This window comes from Pseudorasbora parva, chromosome 13 (assembly GCF_024679245.1).
Source record: "Pseudorasbora parva isolate DD20220531a chromosome 13, ASM2467924v1, whole genome shotgun sequence".
Taxonomy (NCBI): domain Eukaryota; kingdom Metazoa; phylum Chordata; class Actinopteri; order Cypriniformes; family Gobionidae; genus Pseudorasbora; species Pseudorasbora parva.
Window position 1 is genome coordinate 42,405,707 of NC_090184.1, and position 27,791 is coordinate 42,433,497.

Sequence of the window (27,791 nt, forward strand, 5' to 3'; positions counted from 1 at the left end):
ACTTGCCCGCCCTCGCTCCAGGTAATGCCGTTTGGAATCCCGCTCGGAGCGGGTCGACTAGGACCGGTGAGACCCAGTAAAAGTGCGGGGGACACGTCGAACCACTTCCACCCCACTGAATTAACGTTAGTCTTTCTTCTCTTATCAACTATTTCTATCTCCTTACTTGTGGAACTTCGTTCAGTCACATTTGTGTTGCGGTCAGGGAAACTCTTTTTGTAGCTAAAACTTGCTGCGTTGGATCTATCAGCCTACTACTGCTGAGCACTGGCTGCGTTTCTGTGGTGTACGTCATCGCGCAAGTAGCCAATCATGTTCTGCTCTTTCTGACGGCTGCGCCCTGAACGTCAGTCAGTGAGGAATGCTGTAATATATTTATCGAAATATCGGAAATGTGTTTAAAAATCATATCACCGTTATTAAAAAAAATTATATCGCGATATATATTGATATTGAATTATTGTCCAGCCCTACGTTTGACTATCCTTGCTATAGTTTGAGTTATGAGTCTTTAAATTTGTGAATGTCACTCAGAAAATAACAGTTAAATGTCAAGGATTGAACAAAAATGCTACCTTTGTTCCCATTGCTGTAACTTTTGATTACTTTATGTAGGGCTGTGCAATATATCGAAATTATCGAAATATCGCAAATGTACATATCGCAATATGCGTTTCGCAACGGCATGCAATATGTGAATAATTTTAATATGCTACTTAAACATTGTGAAAAGACTTAGCAGAGTGTCTTAGCAGAGAATAGACTGGGCTCATGACTGTTACTTATGACTTGCTTGATGCCAAAGAGTTATTAAACGCAATAATTTGTGGAAAACAATAACTTGCAGTCTTGCGCTGTCTGACACACACGCACTCACACACACCAAAACGTGAATGATTTGTGACATAAATGCTTGCTAAAACACTGCTAGTCATTTTCAGAAATTGTAGCGATGCTTTCTTATCCCATACAAAAGAACGGCACTGAAGTCATTCTTAAGGGAAGATGTGTTCAGCGTTTTGCCGACCGGATATGGCGAAAGTTTAATCTTTCAACTAGATCTACTTCACCTTCGTTGCTCTGGTTGGTTGTAGCGCTATCCTATCGCGTGCAGAGGGAGTTTGAAAGAACCGTTTATCCCGCCCCTCAGATTGAGCTGTCAATGGTGAGTTTCCAGACCAAACATCTTGATGTGGGTCTGGCTTGTCAGGTTACAATATCGTATCGAATATCGCATTATTTAACAAGATTTTGTATATCGCATTTTTCTTCAATATCGCACAGCCTTAACTTTATGCTATCAACACATCTTTGATCCAGATGCAGAACACATATGGGTGAATAAAATATAAAAAGTTTGCTAACAAATGATACTTACCATTTGACTTTTTGCTATAGTTTTGAAGTTATGAGTCTATAAATTTGTGTATGTCATTTAGACAAAAACACTCTAAAAATACCCTCAGGGCTTAAGGGGTTAATCGCCCGGGAGTTCAAGGTAAATGTGACGGTTAGTTAACCATGCTTTCTGGGATACACCCCAGGTAACACAGAGTTTGTGTTTTTCTTTTACTTTAATCTAGAGATTTATACTGTAAGAGAGCCTTAATCGGATATGTTTACTCATGACTTAATCTTCTCCAAGTTACACAACTGCTCCAACAGATGGCAGTACAGAACCATATAATTGTTTGACAGTTCATATTGGCCCAGATTGAACGCGTTGAAGACCTTTTGTGATCACTATAATTTGTGCAGTATTGTGTGCATTAAGTTATTAATGTAATGTTAAATGGTTGAATGTGATTAGTTTGCTTGAAAGTGTATCTGTATTATCATTACTGCAATAGATGCACGACTCATCACAGCTTCACTACTGCAATAGCGTTAGGTGTGATACCGGACTCTAGAGTGCGACCAATTTGGGCGCATATGCACCTAAAATTTGTAAGGGTACGGCAAGATGTTACTAGTAGGGTTGTGCAGGAATATTCAAATAGTCGAATAGTCTATCTGTAATTAATATTCAAAAGCTAAAAAAATACTAAATGAATTAGAGGTCGACCGATAGTGGATTTTACCGATATCGGTAGCTAGGTTGGACCTCGCTTGCCGATAACCGATTAATCGACCGATAGTTTTTAAAAAGATACTAGATTAAAATATAATAATAATACATAAAATAACAAGTAAAAAAGCAGTGCTGAACTTTATTACAAGAAATTTAAAATAGTACTGAACCATGAAAATGTGTTAAATTTCATATGTAAATATTAAAATATTAAAATGAGTTCTAACAGAAAAAAAATTCTACAGAAAATAACTAAAACATTAAAATATTACAAATGAATGTTTCTGTAGCTATAACCTAGAAACATGTGTGTAAATGTCAGGTAACAGACTGCAAATCCCATTTGTTAACAATGATGTATTTATTTAGCTAGCTTACATGAACTAAATGCATTATGTAATGCCCATTTTACAGCATGTATTAATATTCAAGCAATACAATTCTACCTTAATCATTCATGTTAGTTCAGTGCATAAAAAAGGTTAAGAGATAAAACTAACAATGAATAATACTTCTACAGCATTTATTAACCTTACTTAATGTTACAAATTGAATATTATTGTATTATATTAAGTGTTATCATTTCATATAAATCCAAACAGTTCGCTTTTTTAGAACACAACGGTTTTCTTATCAAAATAATAATATGTATTGACATCTAATGCGTTTATATTTCTGTTGTGTGCATGATACAGTTTCTCACATCAAAAAGAGTTTCTGTTACATGGTTTTAAATGCTTGAGGTAACCGTTGCTGCTAATATTAGCGTCCTGTCAGCCTCGACGACAAAGTACAAATACTGCTGTTCTTCCCCTGCTAAAGCATCTAGTCAACAAATTAGGGGTGGGCGATATCTCGATATTTAAAATATATTGAGATATTTTTTCAACTCGATATGGATTTGGACATATCGTATATATCGATATATTGTTTATATTTAATTCAGATTCCGCCACTTTGCTTGTTTGCCTTCTCTGTGCTGTGCTCGCTCCCGCTCGCGCGCCTCCCGCCTCTTGCTTTTGTTCCCCCTCCCCTCGCGTGTTGTCTCATTGAACACGGCTGCTTCCGCAACCAGGTTAGGATTAGTTATCATGTTGACAAGCGCGCACGTTGTTCGGGACTCAGTTTAGAGACCATGTTTTCCTTCTAACACAACTGCTTGCTAAAATTCATAAAGAAATATTAATGTTCATCATAGTTCAAAGCGCAAGTTTCACCCACAGTCAGGTGATTGACACTATTGGTGCGAGACGCGGTCGCAATCATGTCAGTTTGATTTGTGTCTAACTGATCGCATGGTTTTCGGTTAAAATGTCAAAATGATCGCAAATCATTTGAAAACATTTATAAAGTATTGCAATATCATTACTATTATTATTTTGTCAGCTTTATCACGGGATTATGATGAATATAGGTCTATTCACGTTTTAACCAAGAGGGAAAAACGCGACATCCCGGGTGTCCTGAGACGTGTAAGTTGTACTGTATCATATAGCCTACCTTCTGACATTCATATTTCGTTCTGTAACTGGAAAAGAAGTGAAATTCAGCTCATGTGTAGCCTGCATGATGAGTTTGAATTTTGTCAAACTCATGACAAACATCACTGTTTGAACTTTGATACACAATCAGTTTATTTATATCAGTCATGCCCCCATCTTTCTGCAAAATGCTTACTGTGTACTTTAAGTGTAAAAAAGGGAGTCTTTGATTCATCTTTTGAAAGCATGAAATAAATGAAAAGAAGGACATTTTATTTATTTTCTTTTACAGTTAAATTATTATTATTTATGTAATCAGGGAGTTTTTTTTAATGTTGCAAAAGCAATTTGTTCCTACATGAACTGACTACCTCTTTGCACTTCAATAATAAAAAAAAGAATTTGTGGTATTTGGCATATTTGTTTTTGGTTTTTAGGGGGTTATTTTTCCTGTAAAGATATCGAGATATATATCGTATATCGAGATATAGCCAAATATATCGAGATATATTTTTTGCTCCATATCGCCCAGCCCTACAACAAATCAATTACTTTATAATGATTTGGCAACATGTACTGAAGTGTTCTGTATTCATACCATTTCTCTGTTGGTGTTTTAAACGCGCGTCAGATGTGTCAGCGCGCTCTGTGCAGCGTCAGATGTGTCAGCGTGCTCTGTGCAGCGTGTGCTGTGAAGCGCGCAGCCTCACGTGTCTTCACGTGTTAATGTAAACAATCAGTGATAGTTTTTCATTTGGCCTCTAGAGGCCGCTCTCGCGCTATATAATGCCAGCAGACCCTTCTCAGAGCTCTCGTAGGCTACTGTGTAATGACAGAAGCCTTCTCAGCCTCTCCCGCAACAGACACAAACCGGAAAAACTATCGGTATTGATTTTTGCCGATAACCGATTGTTCCACCAACCAGCTATCGGTGCCGATTAATCGGCAAATCCGATGAATCGGTCGACCTCTAATATGAATTTTAGTTTGTTAATTTGCTGGCTGTAAATGCACTAAAGCCATGAGAAATCCCTCTAAATCTTGCAGTTATAACTAAATCCACAGGGTGGCGCTGTGGAGCGGGTTAATGAGTTGAGTGTATTTGATCACATAATGTCATCGTCTGCTTTGCGATGTTTGGGAATACTTAGATGACATTTTGATAAAATCAATTAATGAAACTGAGTTATCAGAACAATGAGAATCACATGAACTCCAAACACCAGTGGAATGAGTCCATCACTGCGTTCACGAGTGCGGGTAAGCACATCTCTACCCCGAGTGAGAGCGAGATAACTTATGATAGCAAAAATGTTCTCGAGGCAAATGCTTCCTTTAAGTTTCGGCGAGGGTTTAAGAACAGAAAACACAGTGCTTCACTAAAACACTTAACCGTTATCTTGGTCTCCGCAACGTCTGTCAGTGGCACGTTTTCTCACCCGATAATATCATCCAAAAATATTATAGTTTCTCAACAAGAAAATGAGAAACAACATAAACAACACGACAACCATATACCGACTCGTGTGTGTGTGTGTGTGTGTGTGTGTGTGTGTGTGTGTGTGTGTGTGTGTGTGTGTGTGTGTGTGTGTGTGTGTGTGTGTGTGTGTGTGTGTGTGTGTGTGTGTGTGTGTGTGTCCGTCCTGCACAATAACATGGCGCGTTCTGATTTCTTAGTGTTTTTTCGGCTCTGAGTCGGTCTCTAGCGGACAGTCGATAATTGCAACTCAAGTCACTCCGGTATTGGCTTCAAGAGAGACTGCGGGAGGTTACTGCTTGGTATATTCACTCGTTTTAATAGCTCTCAGCTGACGCGTTAGTTTGAAGGACAGCATTGGGCAGGGTGTGGGATGGTGTGTTTTGTCTGTTTTAAATCTGATTAATTGAAAACACTACTAACTTGTACCATGGCTACTTTTTTACATTGCTTCCATTTGACTCGTGCTGTATGACTGATGCTACTGCCGCCACCTTATGACGATACACTTCAAATTAAGTTTCCTGTCATCAATGACAGTAGCTCATTGGAAAAGTGGAAAATACCCTTAGTTTTGTTTGCACTAATAAATCACCAATAAAATGTTTTCAATATTTTTTCCTATATAGTCATAAATATCATTAACGTAAATATTCTTGAAATATCGTGACATAATTTCGAGGCTATATCGCCCACCCCTGTCCGCTGTCATCTTGCTCTGATTTGGGACCTGCGTCTGCGCAGTAGAGTGCAGGAAGTAGAGCTGCGATATCAAGGCCCTGCCCATACTCCCACAGAATCAGTTATTACAGTTTACTGCAGAACAACTCATTATGTCTGTGTGAAATACACAGTTATGGAAATGTAGAAATTAAAGCTCCAATCTCCTCCAGAAAAAAGTCAGTTGGTGCCTCAGTGACCACTTCCCTCAGAGAAGCTGTCAATCATAATGTCACACCCCATGTTTTTATAGCATCAAATAACTAAAACCAAACTTATTTAAAATTGGAAGTGTAATTTGGTTTAGTTTGTCTCATGTCCCATTGGATTACATGGAGGGGCGGGGTTTATAAGCTACACCGAGACCAACCACCTGAGACGCTTTGGCTTTATTTTTCAGGACGTGCTGCACAAAAAAAAATAGACTAAGTTTGTGCATTTACTCATTTTACTTACACAAAAACCGATTTAGTATTTTTCAAAATGAATAAAAACATTGAAAAGCAAACCCAGAATTTTAACACAAATATACTTTATGTATTTAATCTCATTTTATTAACGAATGTCTTTGCTGCTGACCTTCGATGATCCAATTCCACACCACGTGACCAAGCAAACATACAATACAATACAATTTTATTTGTTAAGCACATTTAAAATAACCGAGGTTAGCCAAAGTGCTGGACACTGACATAATTGCAACAAATTAAAGGAAAAGAAAAAAAAGAAAAAACACATAGCATGAACACAATACACAGATTAAACAACTGACAAACTCAAATAATAAAATGCAGAAATTAACTCTGGTTTAAAGGCCAATGAATAAAAGTGAGTTTTAAGTCTTGATTTTAAACTGGCAAGGCTCTGAGCATGACTTTGACTTTATTCAGCTTCGAGCTTTCTTCACCTGCGTCCTATTCTTCTGCAATTCTACTGTAGAGGCGTAAATGTGAATTTCCTTCAGTCTGAGGCTTATTCATTTCACTTTTGGTGTGAAGGGCCTTTACATTAGCCAAAAATAGAACTTTTTTTAAATTGAAAAACAAGCAAGGTCAGCCCACGTGAGTGTATGCAAATGTAATGCATTACTTCCATAAAAAGTGTGCGCAAACTTATGGTTTTGATATGCAAATTATAGTAGCATGAAATGATGTTATAGATTGGATTCACCAGCATTGACATGAAGTTGGCTGGCTTGCGCATCAGAAATGGGCTTTTTTCCCCTTTTCATCTGCCAAACGTTTAGTATTTCCACATCTTTGGAAGCTCTTACTTACCATTTGCTCAGCACCAATGTCAAATCCCTCAATCCCAGCGTTTGGACTCAATGATGATGAATAATGAATAGAAAAGCCTGTGCTAGTGAACATGTGACGTGAGGTAATTCTAACAGACCAAAAGAATGACTCAACGCTGAGAATATGGTGTATGGCTCATACTTTATTAGTGTTTAATATAGTGTAATTTCTTTATACAAAAAGAAAGTTCAAGGTAAGCAGCCTTGTTAGTTGAAAAACATCGATTACCAATATTAAGGTAGTACATGACGGGACGTCTCAAGTCAGAATTCTCATGCGTTTGATATTGATCACTCGGGCGGTTGGTTACAATTACCCATGAACTCGAAAAGCCTCTAATTGAGCTGTTTCATATTCCAATAGGAACGACGGGTCTTCTACAACCCCTATCGTACATTACACGGTTCAACAAGACGTCCGTTAACGCTTAAGCAGCGGAAATTTCCAGAAGAGCCCAGTGAATTTGCTGCTGTGTGCGAGTGTGTCGACGAAAGCTTCGTTATTTCCAACAAAATACGATAAGTTCACTTGAACATCACAAGGACACTTGTAGCGAGAACATAACGTATCTCTTTAAAAAGATTTACGAGCTTAAACTCTATTAGCATAAAAATATACAATGTGCAGTAGGTTTGATAATGTCAGTCAAATAGAGCTTAAAAAACTGGACAAACTGTAATCGAGAGCAGCCAAATTGACTGTTTACCACATTAGCATACAACAAACATGGAAATAAAACCTTTTCTGTACTTTTCTGTAGGAAACCCATTTCAACTGTCTATACAAACAGTTTAATAGCATAAAAAATAGACTTCGTAGCTTCATCAGTCAAGTTCCGTTTAACTATAAAAATTTAAATCACCATATTTACAATGTGCTAATCATGTGTTTAAAGGAATATTCCGGGTTCAATATCTACAGCATTTGTGGTCTGTCGATTACCACAGATCATAATTTCAACTAGGGGTGTCCATGGTTAACCGATTGACCGATTAACCGTTAAAAATTGCGTAACCGAGTGAAACATTTTGCTCGGTTAAGTGGCGTCAATGACGTGCCTTGAATTTAGTTGTAATATATGTTTGCACCCCTATAGACCGCCAGAGAGCTCCCAGACATTTGTAGTATCCATAGGGTTAGGGTAGTATCCACAAGAAGAAGTCATGACCAGCTTTCTAAGCGGGCAAAGAAAGCGTGGGAGCACTTTAAAAATGAGAGTGACGGGGCGAAATGCAAGTATTGCAATGCAGTGCTTACCGCATTTTTCAGGCTATAAGTTGCTCCGGAGTATAAGTCGCATCAGTCAAAATATGCGTCATGAAGAGGAAAATAACATAAGTCGCACTGGACTATAAGTCGCATTAGGGCAGAAGCAGAGCGCGAGCCGCGCGCGCTGTGCATAACGGATCAGAAGAAAGAAAGTTTGAAGTGAGAAACTTGTGAATGACTAGAGAAAAGCAGACGTTACTATACCTGTAATGAAGAAAACAAAAAAGCTAATCGCGGACTGAAAGCAAGATGGCCAGAGCTGAAGGGACGAGTCCACAGATGCTTGAACTCTCTGCCGGGAGAGGCTCATCCGCGAGTCAAACGCTGTGTCTGTGTGAATCACTCTCGGCTGCATATTTTACTAACGTTACATGCCCTAATCATGCAGGCGCCCTCGCGGCCACTTGCATTGCTCGTGAACTGGAGCGCATCTCATCCTAATTTAACGAAACTCAGCGTAGGCCTCACAGACATGAAATAGATCTTAAGAAAGCTTGAAATGTCTTTTAACAATTTAAAACGAAAAGAAATAGGCTACTCTCTGATTATGTAATCCATGATGTGCATTTCTCTCTATAGGCGCGTTCACTACGGAGATGGTGGTCGTCAAATTAATAAACTAAAAATAACCCTGACGCACACTATGGTTAACCGAGTATTAACCGCTAAGGGCCTCGGTTAACGGTTAATGAAAAACTTGAAAACGTGCAGCCCTAATTTCAACTAAGCCAAAAATTGTGGTTACAGTAAGATGCAAGCTTAAATTGCTCACTAAACTAGTCAGTGCAGTTGTATATCCAATAAAACTTCTGTCGTGATTATGTAAAGATAGTAAATGTAGGAGACCAGAATGAGCCTGTTTACACAAAGAAAAAACAAGACATAACCTAGAGTCCCAACCTATGGAAGCTTGTTTACACCATGGAATAAAACTATTTCAAATGTAATCAACTTTTTATCTTACAATTCGGACTTTTTTCTTGCAATTGTGAATTTATCCCCCCGTTTCATAAACAATTGCTTAACCGGATGTGCATGTGACAAAAGACATTATGGCCCCGTTCACACTGCAGGCAAAAGTGGCCCAAATCTGATTTTTTTGGGGTCAAGTGACCAGGTCAGACCTCTTCAGAGGTAGTGTGAACACTCAAATCTAGCCCAGATCTGATTTTTTCAAATCAGATTTAGACCACATACATATGTAGTCCTGAATCAGACCCAGATCTGATTTTTTCCAATGCGGCCGAAGTGTGAACAACCAAAGCAGATTTGATGCGGATATGATCCGTCTTTTACGTCAATCTATGTCGACATTTGTCACAATTATGCACCAGTGAGTTAGCCCTAGACACAACAGACACAGACAGTAACATTAAAAACATGACTAGATATGGAGAAGAGCGATGGAGCGAGTCAGTGGAGGGAGAGGGAGGGGTTAGACCGCTCCGTTTTTGAAAGCACACGAAATGGAAGAAAAACGTGCCTTCAGTGCCAAAGGAAGGTGACAAAAGGCCAAAATAACCAATTTTGCTCTCTTTCTTTTCGTTCTTCTCCTCTTCAGCACCTGCTCATTAATGTTATGGCTTCCATTACACAAACATGTTTAAATAAAAGCGAAAATGCTTCCTTCCTCCGTAACCTCCTGAACTTTAGTGCAACAGCGTGCTGCGTCTGATGTCATTGATATTGTTCTTTTGCACATGCGGGTTAGTTTGAAACCTGAAACAGTTCACACTGGAATCAGATTTAGGCCACATTTTAAAAGGTAATGTGAACAGCCAAACAAAAAATCAGATCTGAGCGGTGTGAACGGGGCCTATAACTAGTATAAAATCATTATAATCAGTGATGTTGTCTACTGTGGGTGCGGCGCAACACAACAAATCCCAAACAGTAAACAGATACATTTTTCTATTTATGACATACGGATATGAAGGACATGTTTTGTCAGGATCGTTTTGTCGTGTCCAGTGTAGACATGGTGCTAGACTAAAAAGGGGGGGAAGAATTGATCGATGGAAAAAGTTTCAATTATCCTTATTTTATATAAACAAGCTTCCATATACTAAATGGAAAATGTACAAAAAGAAAAATCTCCCACTGTTTTATTATATGCAGAGGCATTGTCTAATTAAATATAAACTAATTTGAATACATTTCCAGAACAGAAATCTGAACATTGGAAAAAGCCAGATTCTTGTTTCATTCTGTTGACATGAGTTTTTTTGGAGGGGATATATGATATCTCTTGTAATCACTCCTTAAATCAGAAACTATTGTTTTCACCATGTTTTGAAGAATAAAATGTTATTTAAATTAGGCAAAAACCATATGAACATTAACCTTCAGTGAATAAAGAAAACTGAGAAGTGTGGTGTGTATTTAAAATGTACAGATGCAAATAGATCATGTATTTTTGGATGTTTTCTTTGCACTCGTCTCATAGAAGAGCAGAATAGTCCAAAATCTCAACCAGTGCCTGAGGAGAGAGGTTTTTTACCTGTAGTGTCTTGCCTTTAATTGTGCCTGTTCCTGGTTACTTCATTGTAAATGATTTACTGGAACCAGAAGTTTTACTTAAAATAAAATAATGGACAGCCAACATTATTTTCTGTGGCCATTATGCCACGAAATGCTGTTGATTGAGGTTTTTTTTACTGAACCCAAGATATTCCTTCAAGGTCTTTCGCCCAAAACAATAGCAGTTCACAATGGACCTTCATGAATGGTTACAGCATGGACAGATTTTACAACATCAGCAGCACAATGTCCCAGACTTGAGTGACAAAACACGGCTCTGTGCACAGTTACAGGCATGAGATGATATAGTTCAGACTTTTACCAAGCGCCCGTTAAAAGGGTGCGTCCATCCACGCAGGAAGTGGACGATGGCTCTTACGTCATCCCTCCGGGACACTCTCAGACTGAAGACTGGTCCCAAACCTACACCACCACCAGGATAAAGAGGTCACTTCAACACTTCAACAGGCTGCCTGCCCTGTCTGACGCAGATCAGCTCAGAAACATCATTACTGCTGCAAAGGATGCTGATTTTTCCCAGAGACTCTAACTGGGCATTAACTGTGCATCCTGTTTGAGGCTAGAAGGAATTTAACTAAGCAGCGGATGTTCATGTATTTGTGCATGCATGAACATCGTCAAACTTGAGGTTTGTATCCCTAGAAGGATACACAGTTTACGTGGCAGTGTCTCATGCGTACCTTGTTGACGGGTGTCAGCTGGGTGCGTACAGAGCTAGTGTGAAGGCGCGAGCGTTCCCGGTCTCTCTCGCTGCCGCTGCTCTCGAAACGCCCGGGCGACCTCTCCCTACGGCTGTCTAGCACGGCACGACCGGGGGATTTCTCCCGCTCCAGAGGCCGCGCTGGAGATTTGTCCCGCCGGAACTCGGTGCGGCCCTCGCGGTAGCGGTGAGGGGTGCTGGGCTCGCGGTGCAGCGGCCCCTCCTGGGCCCCGGGGCCCGAGGCCAGGCGCTTGGAGATGTGCTCGTTGTACGTGGGTGGCCCACGCTTATTTGGGCTGCTGTGGAGGTCAGATCAATGACTGATTTTGGGTAAATGCATGATGCATGGAAAGTGTTCAAGCAATAAGCAACTTGACGTGTGATGTGATTTTGCCACAGGTACGGGATGTTCTCCGCAGGAATCCCTTTGAACCGTGACAAGATCACTGTAATGCACAAGCTCAAAAATCTATTTGGGATAGTTTTATAATACTTTATAATAATGGTCATTAGTTAAAGGGTTAGTTCACCCAAAAATTTAAATCCTATCATTAATTACCCACCTTAATGTCGTTGGCCACCCGTCAGACCTCCGTTCATCTTCAGACACAGATGAAGATATTAGTGTTGAAATCCGATGGCTCAGAAAGGCCTTCATTGACACCAATGTCATTTCCTCTCTCAAGATCCATAAAGGCACTAAAGATGTCGATACAACGCCCATCTCCCTACAGCGGCTCTACAATCATTTTATGAAACGGCGAGAAGAGTTTTTGTGCTAAAAAACTAAATAACTTATTTAGTGATGGGCCGAATTCAAAAAAATGTTTCGAACGGTTATGAATCAGTGAATCGATTCGGATCGCCAAAGTCATGTGATTTCAGCAGTTTGACACGCGATCCGAATCATGAATCGATTCACTGATTCATAACCAGCCCATCACTATAAGTCGCTATTTCATTTTTTTTGCACACAAAAACTCTTCTCGCTGCTTCATAAAATGATTGTAGAGCCGCTGTAGGGAGATGGGCGTTGTATCGACATCTTTAGTGCCTTTATGGATCTTGAGAGAGGAAATGACATTGGTGTCAATGAAGGCCTTTCTGAGCCATCGGATTTCAACACTAATATCTTCATCTGTGTCAGAAGATGAACGGAGGTCTGACGGGTGTCGAAAGAAGTAGGGGAAGTAATTAATGACAGACCGTGTTGGGTAAGTTACTCTAAAAAAGTAATTAATTACTAGTTACATCTTTAATAGTGTAATTAGATTACTGTACAAATTACTCTCTCCAAAAAATATTTAATTACTTTCTAAATCAACCCTCAAGTTAAGCAATTCAAGGTTAGACATGAAACGGCTCTCAATTCATTCAAATACATAATATAAAACTACAAAAAAATTACTCTAACTGACCAAAGTATTACAAATGTGAGAAGGATACATAAAAACATGCATTATAATGTTGATGTTAAGTCCACTATTGAATTATGTATAATTATATTTTGTATTTAGTTCAATTACATCAGAAGTAACTGTAATTAAATTAGAGAAAAAATAAGTCATCCCTTACTTTACTTTATCAAGGGAAAAGTAATTCAATTACAGTAACTAATTACTTAGTAACTAGTTACACCCAACACTGTTGACAGAATTTTCATTTTTGGGTGAACTAACCCTTTAATATTAGTAAACTACATTAGTTAACATTAACTAATAATTAACTGCACTTATAAAGCATTTATTTATCTTTATTTTATTTCAAAATTTACTAATGCATTATTAAAATCTTGTTAACATTAGCTAATGCACCGTGAACTAACACGAACAGCTGTATTTTTATTAACTAATGTGAACAAAGATGAACAAATACAGTAGCAAATGTACTGCTCATGGTTAGTTCATGTAAGTTAATACATCAAGTAATGTTAACTAATGACCATTATTCTAAAGTATTACCTCTTATTGCTTTTAAACAATGAAAGGAGCAGCAATATAATAAGACGTCAATTTTTACTGGGATTAGGAATGGAATGAAAATTGTTGCAACCGTTTTAGAGTGAACATTACTTTTAAATCCTGGTAACCAGCTAATAACATTTATTATTTTGTTCCCATCATTTTCACATTAACGTTTTTAACAGAATTGCATCAGTTCCTATTGGCCGAATCCTTTCATTGCCTGTGTGCTTTTATTGTAGGAAGGAGTTATCTGTGTGGTTATTGTTTCCTAAAAATATTAAGAATTGATTTTTGTTAAATGAAGGCGAGTAATTGAAATAAAACAAGTCTAAAGGCCCATTCACACCAAGGATGATATTTATTATAATAACAATATAGTTTTAAGAATCGTGAAGTCCACAACCCCAACTATAACGATAACGGCACAGAGAAACAATATTGTTGGAATTGGTCACATTTTCTTCCCAGTTGGTGAACAATAAAAACACAAGCAGCCGATCAGAATCCAACCTGCTTTGAAAGTGCCCCCATTATGTTTTTTTGAATATACCCTTTCATGCAGTGTGTAATGTAGTCAACTACAAAGTAAATAAAGTTTTTAAAAGAAAGAATCGACTCTGAACCGCCTGTAGGAGTTGTCAGGAATTTGAATCCCACTTTGTTACGGCTACACGTCACTGTAACACATTTGCATAATGCCTGGATATGCCCCATGAACAACGACTACTTTGACCGCCCTCAAACAGTGAGTGCGTTTACATGAAACCCTCATAATGGGATTAAAATGGGATTTTGGAAATTGTGTGCTTTAAACTTTACCTCATTTTAACTCAATACTTCGATCAAACTAATGCGATATAAGCTCATAATGGTAATATTCATAGTCGCATTAAACTAGGTGGCGTACACCGATTTGTATTGCTCTGACGTTTACGGTCACACGACTTCATAAATGAACTCATGCCGTTTTCTCTTCTCCAAATCGCTAAACTCTGTTAACACAACTCGTAGGCAAACTCGACATTGCAATGTTCATCACGTGCTGAATAATATCCAGTATGTCCACACAAAAATAAAAATTTTAATTAAAAAATTTACATTTTAAATTTGATGCGAGTAGATTAAAACTATGGCCAGAACTATACAAAGCCTCTGGACGGTGCTAAAATTCAGTTATACTAATGAGGCGTTTGGGGTGTGCAATATATCAAAATATCGCAAATGTACATATCGCAATATGCAATGGCACAAAATGGCACAAAATATCTGAATGATTTTAATAGGTACTTAAACAGTGTGACACTTTTCACAATCTTAAAGTACCTATTAAAACATTTTAGGTACTTTAACATTGTGACGCATTTTAGGTTGACGCATATAGCAGAGAATCCACAGGGCACATGACTGTTACTTATGGGATTTGTTTCACGTTAAAAAGTTACTAAATGCACAAATTGCGAAAACAACTCCTTGCAGTCTCACGCTGTCTGACACACACACCGAAACGTGCGCAGAAGTTGTCCACCGCTAGTTCAGGAGTCTTTGTTTACCTGGATGTTCTTGATGTTAAGTTTTAGGTTGAAATAACTATGTATTACCAAGTCAAGCAAAGAGTTTTTGGTATTTAAATAGTTACATTACATTTTTTGTTTTCTTGCACTGATGTTAACTCTATTGTCATATGTGCGACATTTTTGTTGTAGCGATGCTTTCTTTTCCCAGAAAAAATGTAAAACACATAAATGGTATTTTTCTCAGTTTTAAATAATTTAAGATATAGTTCAAATAGATTTTACACACTTATAGCAATATCGTATCACATATCGAATATCGCATTATTTAACAAGGTATTGCATATTGCATTTTTCTTCAATATCGCACAGCCCTAGCGTTTCCTACAGGCGTTGCAAGTGGTAGACCAATCACAACAGACTGGGCTGTCTGGCCAATCAGAGCAGAGGAGCTCGTGGAAAGGATACATTTAGAGAGACTGATTCATTCAGTCGTTTGAGAATCATTGAAAAATTAGGTGATGTGCAATGTACATAAGTTGTTTTGTGTGTTTGTTTTTAACCTTAGATGCATGTATACCTGACTCCCAAAAAAAAATTGGAGCTTTTAAAATAGCACACTAGGGGCAACTCTAAGAGCTTGAGCATTTCAAGGCACAATATGTAAACCAATTTTTATTAAAATATCCAAAAACTAGAACCTAGAAGGTTACACATATTTTGTTGATTTATGTACTTGCATTATCCCAAATGTGTCCAACAATGTTTAAATCCAGAGAAAGCAGCCATTTTAACCATTGTGTCGCCTGTCAATGACATCATATCCGGGTTAATAGGGCTGGATAAAAAAAATAAAAAAAATGTATGAACCGATATGGATGCTTAAATCCCAAGAATCAGTCTTCCTGTTTTCAGTTGATGAATGAATATAACTTAGTTTGAAGAGCCCCTCCCATCCAATAAATCGCAATCATCTTTGTGCTTTTTTACTTTTGATAAGATACTATCAAGCCTGCAGCATCCCTCTCAGAAACTGAAGCTTTCACGCCTCTAAAATAATGTAATGTTACATTTACCTCAGAAAAAACAGAAACTCAGTCAGTTATAAAAAAAAAAAACGCATTTTGATAAATGCACCACATTTTAATTTTAAATGTTTATATTTCAAAAAGTTGAAATGATTATGTAGTTGCAAAGTTAGTATTATAACGTAATTATTATTATTCTTTTTTTGTTTGTTAATTAGTTAATGTTTACCTTCAATATTGGTAATGCACCAACTGACTACTATGTATAGTTTACAGTAGAGCTTAGATTGGGCTCAAAAAAATCAAGCCCGACCCTATGTGTCCTTGCCCGATTTAAACTCAACCATTTTTTAATACGTGACGAGCGAGTCTGTAATGAGCAAAGCAGACCGGTGTCACTCATGTTAAAACTAACATTGATAAATTAAAATGAGCTGATAACATCACCGTTTTCTCCAGAGCTATATTTTCCCGCTTTCATTGCTCATGAACTGGAGCGCGTCTCATAAATAAACCGAAACTCAGCAGTAGGGCTGCACGATTAATCGAAATCGAACCGCAATCGCGATTTGGCTCGTGTGCGATTATGAAAGCTCAAAGGCTGCAATTTTGCTTAAATAAATAAATGCCCAGTGTGTTAAAGAGCGGCTCTGTGATAAACGCTGCTCCGTCTGAAAGACTGTGAGTTTGTCGCTTATAACGTGCGTTTGAAAAGCAACACGAGTCAAACATCTTCACAAACTAGTGAAGCGTTCATAAACCTGTTCAACAAAAGACAACGTTTAATAACATGTTTAACTCACTTCATATCGTCAGTCGAGTGTGTGAGCTGATGTGGCTTCTCATCAGAGTGAGGCAGACGATGCGTTATTTTATAGTATTCTATGTCAATCAGCACTGCATTATAATACACTTTATTATTATGAAAATACCCTTGACGGCTTGAACTCAAATACTCCATATTTTGCTGCAGTCGTGTTTATTGTCGTCATGTTTAATCAAAGCGTCTCTATCTTCTGTTTACAGCGCGTTAGCTTCACATCATGGATTTCCTGAAAACTAACGTCAATTACTTCTCTGAGGCAAATGTGGCGTTTTCTGCTCGAGGGCGCCCTCTGGCTTTCAGTATGAATTAAAAACTTTTGGGTAATCAATAATAAGAAACTTAATTAACCTAAAAAATTATTAATTTATTGGACAATCCATGTTTTTCTTCAATGTACAGGAGTTTTTTTTTTTTCCCACAGTGGATGCACAAGAGGTTCATATTTGATATTAAAGACAGACTTTAAGATATTGATATCACAGATAAACATTATTTTTATTTTTTTACAATAACTCCTTAGGCTTAGACCTTTCTAATGTTTTTTAGTCATAGGCTGTCTGCATATTAATAGGTAACCCAGCAGTTTTTTTTTTGTAAAATAAGTTTTCTGTAAAATATTACAAAAATAATAATAATAATTAGTATTAGTATTATATTGTTATATTTATTCTGACATACTCTTTTTTTATTTGCAATTATGAAACTGTTATTGTAATGGTAATATTTCTTATTTAAAAAAATATTTTTAGCAGTAATATTAATCATAATTATTATTATTAGTCACATTAATATAAAAACACAAAATGTTATATACACACACTTTTCATTTGTAAAAAATAATAATAACAATAATAATCGCATTTTAAATCGCAATCACAATTTTACCCAGAATAATCGCAATTATATATTTTCCCCAAATCGTGCAGCCCTACTCAGCAGGCTACTTGCCTCACAGAGATGAGAAATGTGTATAGAAAGCTTGAAATGTCCACTTTTAAATTAAACGATTCGAAACAAAAAGATTAAGTTAAGCAAAGAATGCTGCGCTCGATCACTGCATGTGCTGTGAATTGAACTATATGGACAAAATTTCACATCTCAATTTTCATTCCAGATATCTCGATATCAATACAATACGATATGACTATGTGTTCGGTACGTACTAAAAAAACAATACAGTTAGAGCTTGTAAAATACACACTAGTGTCTATGGAAGAGGTAATAATAATCCTTTCCATTATAATTCGACACGTTTTATTCATATCAGATACACATTGTGTAAGTAACTTCAATGTTTACTCTCTTCTATTCCCAGTTCACCAGCCACTTACTTTTAAGTATTTCGGGAGAAGTGGATGAATTCACGTGTTGTTAACAGAGGTTGTAAACAGATCCGATTCTCTGGTCTGCGGCACAAACTTACACGATCGTTATAAAGGTGTTTAAACAACAATATACTTCCACTTGAATGTATTTGACAATCGGAATATCAGATATTTCATGCCATAGCTAACACCGTTGTGAATATTCTGAATAAAAAAGGAAAAATAAGAACAAAAGCAGATCATCATTCATTCAGCGATGTTGCGGCTGCGGTGTGTCACATGACAAGCAATGACACGTCACCATGGAAACGCCGCCCCTCCCTCTCTCAATATAGTTCCCACGTCCTGGTAGTGTGCGCGCGCTGGCTTTAGTGGTGCATTCAAGAGCATTCGTTAAACTGATGTTTGTTGTGACTGCCAGAGTTGTATGCAGGGCGAGCGAGCGCGGAGAGGTGAAATTTCGGTAGAGAGGGCTTTTTTCGATAGTAATATCTTGAAAGTTCATATCTAGATATGATAACGATATATCGTTCAGCCCTAATTTGTACACTAATCCTGACTTGTGCAACCTTGTTGCCTACATTTCTTTCTTAGTTGTAGTATTAGTTCTTACTTTGCTAAAAAATATATTATATCTGATTATGGTATAGCTGTCTGCCCACCCAATTAGACTAATAAAGTAATGATTAAAAAAACACCTGATTCAAGTCATCAGTTCATTAGTAGTGACTCAAATCTGATGTGGTTGTGTCAGACAAAGGAGACATGCAAAATGTGCACTGTTGGTGGGCCTCCAGGAATGTAGTTGGGAACCACTGGTCAAAATCACAGCAAGATTTTTTTTCCTCAAGAAAATTTACCATGCACTGTATCTTGCATATATCCACAATAATCGATATTGAAAAAAATCTAATTGTAAATGAATCAAAAGCTTGTGAAATTTCAATACCCAGCCCTACACATTACACTCGATTTCTAGTTTTACTTTTATAGAAACCATGGAAACACCAAAGACACTTAAATATATTTTTTTATTAGACAGGAGAGCAATGTTTCAATACATTCATCAACAGAAAACGAATCACTGTTATAGAGCTCAACACGGTTAGTCTTAGTGTGAATCTCTTGTTTTACCACGAGTACCATGTTTTTTTTTACCTCAGATTAACAGCATAATCAGAAAGAGCTTTCCCCATCATACAATATATTAATTGCATGTCATTTAGCAACATAAGTCATCCAATTTTTATTAATATATTCTAATATCGATCTAGATTACTGCAAAGTGCAACAAGTGTCTCAGCAGCTATTGAGCAAACGCACAGTTATAACTTTCAACACACTTAAGTGTATTTAGTATGATTGTTTAACCATGTAAAACAGCGCTGCGTTACCTCACATACACAACGGAAAAAAACTAAAGCGGCGCTGCAGTGTGTATCGCAGGCGTCTTTCATTAGCATTTGCTCCAGCTGCCTTGTTCTGCTCCCACAGCTCTCGGCCCGCCCCGCTTCATACCACACTAACGTTAAAAAAAACATGATTTCTGCCTGAGATGAGTCGATTTGATTTCGGTTCCTTTCCACCGACTGTGGAGATGAAGACGACAACTCCCATGATTCTACTACACTCATTCACTGCGTCAAGCTATGCCTTTGTTTTGAATAAGCGACCTCTAGTGGTGAAACTTACATATTGTGCCTTTAAAATGGCTGAGGACAAACAACGGCTTATTCTTATATTAAATGGAACAAAATCATTCTTTGATGTGGACTTTAATATCATCATTATAGTTATCTTTCTTGGTGTGAATGGGCCTCAATTTGAAGTATTAATATTACATAAAGTAAAAATAAAAAATAAATCAAACAAAAGCTCATTCAAAATATTAATCAATACTATAATATATGAAAAAAATACCAATGTCCAGACTTGTGGCGATCATAGATACACTAAACATCAGTCATCCTTTTCTTGTAATTTTGCCAGAAGTACATAAATACACATAGTATTTTTAGGTTACAACATTTGTAATTGTATTATTTAGTTTCCGGCTCAAACCAAAATGGGAAAAAACATTAGGGTCTCATTCCCTAAAAATTGGGTACATTTTTGGTATTTATAGGCACATTTTAACTTCTCATGAAAACATTCCTGTTTCAAATTTTGTCTAAATTAAGATAATAAGGCCACCAAGATTATTTGATTTTGCGTACGACTGGTTTGTTCCTAAATTTTATGGAAAGTTAGAATGGAGTTGATGAATCATGATTTGTTCGTACGCAAATTTTGCACAAATTCATAGTCTGTAATTATTTCATCAAATAATATTAATTAGCAGTTGACAAGCAATGTATTACTTGATTAATACACAATGTGCAGTGGCAGTTTAAATCAGCAAATTTACATTTTTAAACTCATTTCAAAGCGGGACTGTAAGTTTAATATATTGTCATAAATAACCCGCACCTCCTGCTCGACCCGGTCCTCTGCAGTTCCCCAGACTCCCTCACCAGACTGCCCTTGCAGCAAATGACCCGCAGTTTGTTCTGGTAGGACGAGGCCAGATAGATGGCACCAGACGATATGGCCGGACCCAGGTAACGTGGGTTAGGAATGTCCAGGTGAACGAAACTAGGAGGCCTGTTTCAAAGGGAATTTAGTGTCACTCAAGTGCTCATGTTATTCTGGGTGTCTAATATGCATGCAATGTTGCTGTCATCCTACCCAAGAGCTGCATGTCCCTGAATCTCAATAACATCCAATGAGTTGAAGTTGGTCACAAACAGATATGGCTCTCTGAAAGCTGGAAACAAACCGATGCTTCAGTTAGAGATGCATGGTCGACTGGACATAAATTGGTTTTTTGTTTTTATTTTGGCCAATCTGTATTCTGGACTTGCACACGTAAACGCACTGCATAGCAATCATTTCCCAAAATGTGATTTGTGTGTATATATTACAAAGTCTGTAAACAGGAGGTTAACACAAATGTACAAAATCGTGAACGGTGCATCCCTCTGAGGATGACCATTATTACACTGTCATAAAAAGAAGGCTTGCTACCAAATGTCAGGGGAAGTCGACTCCACTTGAGATCATCAGGGCGACTTCTTCGACCATAAGCATCCACAAACACACCGATCTCTGTTATCAGAAATTGAATAGAAAATTAATGCAATAAGTTTTTTTATTATATTATAGTGTCTGCTGTAGCTATTGAATAATGACTTTTTTTTAAACATGGATGTAAAAGTATGGAGTTTGGAACATACTATTTTCTTGTAAAGACAATTCTGATGTACTTTTTTTAGTTAAACTAAAATGTAAGGGGGGAAAACAGCAGCATCTGTCCACATAACGGTATAAATTATTTTGTAAATTATTTTGTGTGAACTATTGCTTTAAAGGGATCCCCTGGGGTTGAGACTTGTATGGCTTAATATAACATAAATGATGGCTCTTACTGAAATATGTAGTAGAAAACCCATGAAAGATCTACGTTATTTAAAAAATCGATTTTATATTTGGACTATGGGCGGCGCCATTTTTTTTGCGTTCTAGGTTGATGACGTAGAATGGTTGCACTCGGCAATCAGCTGGCTCTACGCGTAGCTCTTTTTACCACAACGCAACTTGAATATTGTTTCAGAGTTAAACAAAACCAAATAATTGCTTTTAATTGTACTTAAAACACACTCAAACATATGTGCACACAAACTAACTCTCTCACAGACTCACACACACCCCAACAGACCGACGCGGACACGCGCACTGCGTGCGCACATACATCACCCTCAATCACTATTCCCTGTGTTGATATCATAGATAGACGGTTGATATGCAGTAGATTAACTGTAATACCTAATGTGACCAGCAGAGGGAAATATCTAGGGAGAGCACCATGGGATAGGGCAGGGGTCGCCAAGTACATTTGGCCATGGGCCAAAACAAAAATTTGCCACTAGATGGTAGGCCAGAATATAGTCAAGGGATAATTTAATTAATAAATAAAAATAACTCAAAACATAATAGAGGATTTGAATAAGCCCATTATTGGCATGTTTGATTGCTCTTAACGAACTATTGTTTTATACACAAACTGTTTTATTTCCACATTGTGAATTATAAATGTATTTGAATTTGCTTGTTACACATGGAACCTATTGTAGTACTTATTTGATGTCACGTAGCATACTTTTATGCTCAGAATTTTTCCTTGGCATCCTCACGTAGTAAACTGAATTTTTTTGCAATCGTTTGCACGTTTTGGAGGTAGGCTAAACGATTATTACATCGAGTGCAGAGTGATGTTAACATTTAAGATAGCACTATCAAAGAGTCTAAAGAGGAAAGTTAACAGCAAAAACAGGGCATACAAAGAAGGGAAGACATCTGTGCATGCATCCTACCTGGTTTTGTGAATGCAAAGCTGGTGTCTTATCTGCAACGAAGTTGTATTGTATTTCATGACGGCTCTTTTAGAGGCGTGTCTAGCGATCTATTCCACAGACTCTTGAATGTCTTTCAGAACTATTCAAATTGAAAGCTCTGAATTTATCCCAAAATAAAAGACAAAATTGATTGAATGTTGATATAAATTCACACTGCCCGCTCTGAGCGGGGCTCAAACTCGGGTCTTTTCTGCACGAGAGTCTGACGCTCTAACAATGAGGCTAAATGCTGCGTAATTTTCCACTGGCCACTAGACGAAGTGAGCGTCTCTTGAAATAACAGGAGTTTACCTGCACAGTTCTCATTAGAATGACGAGTGCGTGAAGTCGGACAGCCGCTGTGTGTAGATCGGCTGTACACTCGTTATTAGAGGTCGACCGATTCTTCGGATTTGCTGATTAATCGGCACCGATAGCTGATTGGTGGAACAATCGTTATCGTCAAAAATCAATACCGATAGTTTTTCCGGTTTGTGTCAATTGCGAGGAGCGGCTGAGAAGGGTGCTGTCATTATATAGCGCGAGAGCGGCCTCTAGAGGCCAAATAAAAAACTATCACTGTTTACATTAACCACATGCGAGGCTGCGCGCTTCACTGAGCTGCACAGACCGCGCTGACACATCTGACGCGCGGTTAAAACAGCGAAAGGGAAACGGTATGAATACAGACACTTAAGTACATGTTGCCAAATCATTATAAAGTATTTCTTTTGGTGACTAGATGCTTTAGCAGCGAAAGAACAGCAGTATGGATGTACTTTACTTTGTCGTCGAGGCTGACAGGACGCTAGCATTAGCAGTAACATTTACCTCAAGCAGTTAAAGCGATGTGACAACTAGTGCTATAAGAAACCAGACTGATGGTCATGCATCCGACAGAAATATAAACACATCAGAAACGCATTCGATTTCAATACATATTTTATTTTGATAAGAAAACCGTTGTGTTCTAAAAAAGCGAACTGTATGGATTTATATGAAATAACACTTAATATAATACAGTAATCCATTATAATACATTATATCCAATATTCCATTTGTAACATTAAGTAAGGTTAATAAATGCTGTAGAAGTATTATTCTTTGTTAGTTTTATTTGTTAACCTTTTTTATGCACTATGAACTAACATGAATGATTAAGATACAATTGTACTGCTCAACTATTATTACACGGTGTAAAATGTATATTGCATATCATTCATGTAAGCTAGCTAAATAAGCTAATAAATCCTTGTTAACAAATGGGTCTGTTACCTGACAGTCACCTACACGTTTCTAGGTTATAGCTAAAGAAACATTTATTTGTAATATTTTAATGTTTGTTATTTTCAGTGCATTTTTTTTCTGTTAGAACTTGTCATTTTAATATATTCATATTTACATAGGCAGTTTAGAACATTTTCATGGTTCAGTACAGTTTTCTTGTAATAAAGTTCAGCACATTGTTTTTTTGTTGTTGTTATTATTACTATTATTATTTAAAAAACTATCGGTCGATTAATCGGTTATCGGCAAATGTGGTCCGATCTAGCTATCGGTAAAATCCACTATCGGGCGACCTCTACTCGTTATTGCGGTGCAACGTGAGACTGAATGAGTAGCTACACTCAAACATGTCCACTATGGTCGGACACCACTACAGATGGCCTTCCCTTTAAATAATGCCCTATTTCAGGGTATTCGGGTCGATTTCGGATTCAGCCCGTCGTGGAGACTGACGAGAGCAGCATTACACCTCGATTGTGACAGCGCAGTCTGTCAGGTGTGTGCACGCGCCCGCCGATCTGTTTGTGTCTTTGTGTAGGTGAGTTTGTGTGCACATATGTTTGAGTGTGTTTCAAGTACAATTAAAAGCAATTATTTGGTTTTGTTAAACTCTGAAACAATTTTCGAGTTGCGTTGTGGTAAAAATAGCTACGCGTAGAGCCAGCTGATTGCCGAGTGCAACCATTCTACGTCATCACCCTAGAACGCAAACAAAATGGCGCCGCCCATAGTCCAAATATAAAATCGATTCATGGGTTTTCTACTACATATTTCAGTAAAAGACATCATTTATGTTATATTAAACCATACAAGTCTCAACACCAGGGGATCCCTTTAATATTCTCATGCAGTAGAAGGTGTGATGGGTGTCTGACCGTGGAAGCAGAGCAGATATTCTTCCTTCTGTGGAGTGCTGGACACCTGGACGATGGAGATGGGGAAACAGTGGGAGGATCCAGTGAACACAGCCGACGCCAACGACACGTCATTCTTGTCGAGGAACTCTGCCAAAAACAGCCCATCATGCAAACGCTGTTTATATAATGCACAATTACAAATTATAAGTGCCTGATCATGTTCTCACAAATGGCCTGCCAGCCGGTCCAACCAGAAATCTGCACTGGAATATGCAAATGTGGAGAAAATGACTGCAATGACTAGCTGAATGCTTTTCAATAACAGATCCATCACCGGAGATATCAGACCTCAGTAGATTGTGAACTGACCCTCATCTAACTGGATGCCATTGAAATACGTACCATCCAGAACACACTGCTTCATCTCAATCTCGTAGAATTTATTGGTACCAATGATGATGCTGTAGCTGGTGAAGTGGATACAGCTGCACGGCTCGAGCGTTTCAATCTCCTGAGAGATAAAGAGACGGATCATTAGGGGTGTGTCTGTAAGCATCTCTAAGGAGGTTTTTTTTGCAGCTGTTTGCTAAATGTTATTTTGCTTCAAGAACCTCAAATGTTACTTGCCTTCCTTATACAGAACTTGTTTAGATTGTCGTTGTACCGCAGAATCGTGACTTTATTGGGCATTGCGGCACAAATGCATGGACCATTTTCTATCTAAAGCAAGAGTAGACAAAATACTGTGTAAGGTAAAAATTCGTTAGGTTAGACGTCACAAGGGCATGATGCAACGCAATGCACTAAAAATACATAGAGTGGAAGTTGCAATGCAGTGAAACACACAGCCTTACCCTGCCTGTGGCAAACAGATGACAGCCCTTGACAGTCTCAAAGATATATGGCACAATCTCTGGCAGTGTGGGGAGGTGAGACTGGGACAAAGACTGTTTCACCTTCTTAATCTCCACCAGACACAGTGCCCGCTCATCCCCTACAATACATCATCATCATCGACTTGTGTAAAATGCATGCCTTGATAAACAATACTATACCATGGCATATATGATATATACCATTTACAATTATTCTAAGAATTCACAGGGAATGCATGAACTGATAAAAATGTATACCTTCAATTGCTTTTGATAAAAGCATCTGCCAAACAATATGCATTTAAGCTACACTGTGTTACTTTTTTAGTTTATTCTTAGCTAAAACACTTAGTTCTTTCAAAAATATATGTGCTCATTAATGTATATCTACTTCTTTCAAGTAATAAAGTATTCTCGTAAGTTAATATGCCATTGAAAATACATACGGGTGAGGGGTTCGAATGCTGGTCGCCATGTTGCCCCTCCATCTTGAAAGTACATTAGCCAAAGAGGGACATACCCGTAAATACAAGCTTCGCCTTTCGTGTTTTAACACTCGATGGCACCGTGTCGAATGTGAAGAGGGGGATTGCTTGAGACTGCTATATGAAAACCTGAAAGCCTTTTTGAAAGTCTGTTGCTGATGGAGGATCACTCTTATTCTCGAGGATATGCATCAGTCGCCAAGGAAGCGAAAAAGAGAATTAAGACGGGAACGCAACAGGCAAATCAACAAGACAGAAGTGGAGTGGCCTTTCCAAAATGAAAAGAGCTCATGAGGAGCAACGATCTTAAAAAGGACGGCGACATTGCCTGCTTTCTTCTCGACAGGTAATCGGCCACCGTAGGAGTTAAAACAAAAAGAGAGGAACAGAAACTAATATTCACTGGATGGTCATATACCTTTACACCGCTAGATGGGGGAAAATATCACACAGTGTAGCTTTAAAAAAATTAATAAACCATACCATTATTTTATGCATTTGCAAAACATTTATCTAAAGCAACTTGCATTGCATTCTAGAAATATATTTTATTAGTTCATGCATTCCCTTGAACTCGACCCCATGACCCTGGTGTTTCAAGAAGCATGCTCAACTGTTTGAGCGTCAGGAATAAAATGGTATTATTAATCATGGTTCACAGGGCATGCATGATATTATCTTGTCTATGTAATACCATGGTACATTTGTAAGTGTTGCAAGGGCTTGGGTTTCTGAAACCCCCAGTGAAGGGTCATGATCTCTGCTTACCCACGATCATCAGCAGCTTGTCGTGATCCTTGATGATGTGGATCTGAAACACGGATCCCAGACCCGGGATGTGAGTGAGGGAGTTTTTAATCACGTTCAGGGCATAGAGACCCTCCTCAGAGCCCACCAACACAATCTGATGATGAAAACAAGAGAACCAGATGACTGTATCAAACTACAATTAATATAGACTGATAATAAACTTTGCCAATTCAAACCGATTGGCTGAAATCAGACGAGTGACACACACCTGGTCAGTCAATGGAAGGGTGCAGTTGATATCCAGACGGTCGTCTCCTTCTAGCTTAAGTAAAGAGTTGCCTAACAATTTCTGTACAAAACCAAAAACACCATCATGAGCATGCTAAAATGTTTTTAAAGTGTATTTTGTCGCCTTTGGCTTGGCTTGTTCAATTGGGGACACTAAAATTATGATCCAAGTTATTCAACTAAATATACAAATATAATTAACAACATTGTCGCTATATGATAACATTAAATAAGCTGATAAAATCACTGTTCTCTCCAGAACGACTGTACAGCCGAATCAAATTTTGTTGTAATATTGTCCTGTTTAACACTGTGAAGCTACTTTGAAACAATCGTCACTGTAAAAGCACTATATGAATTAGGGCTGGGCAAAAAAAATCGATTTTTTCGATTATTCGGTTCTTAAAATCTGGTCATTCAGAATCGATTCTCAAAGGCCACGAATCGATTTTTTTCAATATTTATTTCCACTAACATTGAACATAAGCTTAAAGGTGCACTATGTAGTATTTTTGCAGTAAAATATCCAAAAACCACTAGGTCGGTGTTATATATTTTGTTCAGTTGAGTACCTACAATATCCCAGATGTTTCCAACTATTTGTA

The 27,791-nt window shown here is 37.8% G+C and overlaps 1 protein-coding gene across 7 annotated transcripts in view; it reads right to left on the reverse strand.

Moving 5' to 3' along the window:
- Positions 1 to 9,793: 9,793 nt before the first annotated feature.
- The window catches only part of LOC137039202 (citron Rho-interacting kinase), a 95,836-nt gene continuing 77,838 nt past the window's right edge, over positions 9,794 to 27,791 (reverse strand). For 3 of the 7 annotated variants that reach the window (XM_067414490.1, XM_067414491.1, XM_067414488.1), the window contains 11 exons: positions 27,167 to 27,247; positions 26,917 to 27,052; positions 25,643 to 25,782; positions 25,416 to 25,508; positions 25,191 to 25,299; positions 24,807 to 24,935; positions 21,278 to 21,358; positions 20,939 to 21,017; positions 20,681 to 20,854; positions 11,538 to 11,856; positions 9,794 to 11,259 (listed from right to left, as the gene is read on the reverse strand). In XM_067414490.1, coding sequence (XP_067270591.1) covers positions 11,236 to 11,259; positions 11,538 to 11,856; positions 20,681 to 20,854; positions 20,939 to 21,017; positions 21,278 to 21,358; positions 24,807 to 24,935; positions 25,191 to 25,299; positions 25,416 to 25,508; positions 25,643 to 25,782; positions 26,917 to 27,052; positions 27,167 to 27,247 — 1,365 coding nt within the window. In that variant the 3' untranslated portion in view covers positions 9,794 to 11,235. Of the gene's footprint in view, positions 11,260 to 11,290; positions 11,857 to 20,680; positions 20,855 to 20,938; positions 21,018 to 21,277; positions 21,359 to 24,806; positions 24,936 to 25,190; positions 25,300 to 25,415; positions 25,509 to 25,642; positions 25,783 to 26,916; positions 27,053 to 27,166; positions 27,248 to 27,791 lie in introns of those variants that run through there. The other 4 variants (XM_067414492.1, XM_067414489.1, XM_067414486.1 and 1 more) reach the window with 2 other exon arrangements.